General features: G+C 36.0%; 1 protein-coding gene across 1 annotated transcript; it reads left to right on the top strand.

Annotated features, from left to right (window-relative positions):
- Window positions 1-1,970: 1,970 nt before the first annotated feature.
- On the top strand, window positions 1,971-3,031 carry LOC111388828. The gene is made up of 2 exons (XM_023013638.1): window positions 1,971-2,817; window positions 2,937-3,031. The coding sequence occupies exons 1-2, from the start codon at window positions 1,971-1,973 to the stop codon at window positions 3,029-3,031; spliced, it is 942 nt and encodes a 313-aa protein (XP_022869406.1).
- Window positions 3,032-3,465: the final 434 nt, after the last annotated feature.

Below are 3,465 nucleotides of genomic sequence, written 5' to 3'. Positions count from 1 at the left end.
GTAATGAAAAATCCACCAAAAACTGTAATACATTAAACAAAAAAAAGTCAAACTTAAAAAAAAAACAAAAAGATAAAAACAAAAACGGCAGGTGGTGGATGCTAAAACAAATCAATCCAATTAAATATATATATATATATATATATATATATATATATATATATATACACACACACACACAACCAAAACCAAATTGAAAGAAAACAAACACACAACACGCACTCAAAAAAGGACCAGAGAAGAAAAAGAGAAAGGAAAAAGAGGGGGGGAAAAAAAAGAGGAAGAAAAAAAAGGAAAAATTCGCCAATGTGTTAGGAATTAAATGCTCTATCCTATTAGACTTGAGTTTCTTTATGTTTGATTTTATAGTTGTTAGATTGTTAGATTAAATTTAATTTTATTGAAGGGGTTAAGTGTAATAAACTATGAAATTAAGTAAGATGAAAAAAAAAAACTAATTTTAGTTATTAAAGAGACTGTAGAAATCGTCCAAACGTGAAATGATTATGTTTGGGTATTGCCTATTTAATTATCGAAATTACTTAAATTAGTTAATTGTTGATTTAAAAATTATATTATATTTCAGGTGGCGATACGGATATCAGGACAGTGTACCAATCGAATTGATTTTAACGTACATAGTTCTATGAGTGAAAAAATATAAATATTTTAAAAGTATTTATAACTTAAGTATATTGTTAAAATATGTGCAATTATATGCAATTATGTATTCGAATTACATGGTTATTATGGAAATCTCTTTTATTATGATACATGTGGAATATCAAAGATTATTTATGGCATATTTGTGACTTGGTATATAAGACATGTGATATTGAGATTTGTTTGGTATGTGAGACATGCAATATTGAGATCGGCCAAAAAAGTATCCATGATTATATACTTCTTCTAGTTCACAGAGGGGCCTTGGCCGTGTTCTATCCTACACGGAGGGTCTTGACCTAACATTGGTCTTGATCGTGTACATATAGTTCACAGAGAGGCCTTGGCCGTATTCTAGAATTGATTATGTAAGGTCTTTAAGACCGACTTTTGTTCACGGAGGGGGCCAAAGGCCCGTGGCGAAAGTTCTTAGCCCGAGAGGCGGATTACATATTTCAATCAGAGGGTACATTTTTGGTGGATTTTTTAGCACGTTTGATGTGATGAGATTATAGCATGGTTATCAGTTGATGTTATATCATGATTTTAAGATGATATTTTTATGATCTTATGTGAATATTTCACTTTTTGGCTATAATTACATGATGGTAGCTTGTGAATTATCAAATGATATGAATTTGATTTTCAATAAAAATGTATAAAATTAATAAGTATATTTATTTTAAACTTCTCCACTCACTGAGCTATCAACTCATATATTTTTCCACGTTTTTCCTTATCAGGCAGCAGTTGAGAATCTAGGCATCTTTTGGAGTTGAGTCTTGATTTTGGAGTAAGAACCACACGATAGAGTTTGTTAGTATGACTCACTTCATAGAACATGTAGTCAGTGTTTTGGAACACATGTTCATGTCTAGATATGATTTTGCATCACTTGTAGATAGTTATGGGGCTCACTATGTATTATGTATCCATATGTATATTTCATTGTATTTCTTAGTAAAAGTGGAGATTTCGGCTTATCTTTATTTTGCTGTGCTATAGTTTGAGATTTGTATGAAATTGATCACATGTTGGTTAGTCTTGTTTACAGGAGAGATAATGCCGAAATTTTGTTAGAAAAATGATATATAAAAAGTGATATATTGCATTTGTAGTAGCCTTGGTTGTGGGTTCGACTTTTAGTTGGTATCTATCATCGGCGCATGCCACGTCCGAATCAAGTGGTGTTACACGGGACGAGGTGTGTCAGTTTGGTATCAGAGCATGCATTAGAGTTCATGGGTTTGCATTGTGCATGCATACACTCTGATATTTAGCATATCACGCATAACTGTAGGTGAGTCATGCCTCGTGGTGGCAAAACTCGAAGGCTCCAAGATATGTTGCCCCAGTCTCACATTGCTCCTGATAGAGATGAATTGAGAGAGCCCGAGAGAGTAGATGAATCAGTTCACCAACCTCCTGAACAGCAGGGACAGGGAAATGTGATTGGAACTGATCCTATTGCTGTTGAAAGAATTGTTATTGCCGTTGCATCTGCTATACGTAATACTGACAGAGATTTTAGTATTGAAAAGGCTACAAAGTTAGGAGCTAAAGTGTTCACTGGCACGGCTGATTCTGCAGTTACGCAGGCATGGATGACAAAGATAGAGAGGGTATTTGATGTCATGGGTTGCTCAGACAATCGAAACTTGTGTCTTGCCACCTTCTTATTAGATGAAGGTGCGTATGGTTGGTGGCAATCGGTACGGAGCACATATTTAGACCCTTCCATCATTACTTGGATAGATTTTCGTCATATTTTTTACGATGCCTATTACCCTCGGTCCTGTAAAGATGCAAAGCAGGAGGAATTTCTGAAACTAATACAAGGCCAGATGACCATTGCAGAATATCAGGTGAAATTTATTGAACTTTCAAAATATGGACAAGTTCTAGTATGCAACGAAATTGATAAATGCAGACAGTTTGAAAATGGGTTAAGGGAAGAAATCAGGTCAGTATTAACAGTTGCAGGCTGGAATGAATTTGGCAAATTAGTGGAATCAGCTTTGAGAGTAGAAAAGTGCATTTCTGATAGGCCAAGTGGTAAAGAACAAACAATGTTCAGAGCAAGCAGTAGTCAGACAATGGCAAGTGCTTCTAGCTATAGACCACCACGGAGGGACAATAAAGGATTTCGACCTGGTATGTCTAGTTCAAGTCAATTCAAATCTCGACTCCGAGCAAGTCAGGGTCCTAGATTTAGTCCCAGTACTGTACAATAGCCATTGGCCAGTCGTAATTATACTTATTATTCTTTCCAGAGATCATTTACTCCAAGACAGGGAAGAGAGTTCTAATAGTGCCAGATTTTCTTCTTACCAATTATGTGGAAGATCTCATCCTAGAGAGTGTTTAAAGTTCAATGGAGTTGGTGTTTGCTATCGCTGTGGCCAAGAAGTTCAGGAGGGTGGCATGGCACATAGGATGTTTCCTCAGCAAAGTGCTGGTAGTACAAGATAGAATCAGACCCAGAGAGATGATTCAGCTAATAGAGCAGGTACAAACAATGTGGCCCAGTCTAATATCGCAAGCGGTAGTGGTACAAAATCAAAAGGGCAGGCAGGACGACCGAAGACCCAGGGCAAGGTTTTTTCTATGACTCAGTAGGCGCCAGAGGATTCACCAGATGTTATCATGGGTATGTTGTCTATTTTTGATAGAAATGCTCGTATTTTGATTGATCCTGGATCTACACATTCTTTTATGTCATTTGCATTTGCTTTATATGCGAATCAAAAGCCAGAACTTTTAGGTAGTTATTTGGTAGTGAGTACACCAGTAGGAGAATCA

This window comes from Olea europaea, unplaced genomic scaffold (genome assembly GCF_002742605.1).
Source record: "Olea europaea var. sylvestris unplaced genomic scaffold, O_europaea_v1 scaffold531, whole genome shotgun sequence".
In the NCBI taxonomy this organism is placed as follows: Eukaryota; Viridiplantae; Streptophyta; class Magnoliopsida; order Lamiales; family Oleaceae; genus Olea; species Olea europaea.
The sequence above is the reverse complement of the archived record's forward strand: the minus strand, read 5'-3'. Positions and strand labels throughout refer to the sequence as shown.

Coding starts and splice junctions, on each gene's coding strand:
- LOC111388828 (XM_023013638.1), top strand. CDS start 1,971: ATGCCTCGTGGTGGCAAAACTCGAAGGCTCCAAGATATGTTGCCCCAG. Junction 2,818..2,936: donor CAATAAAGGATTTCGACCTG/GTATGTCTAGTT, acceptor TATTCTTTCCAG/AGATCATTTACTCCAAGACA.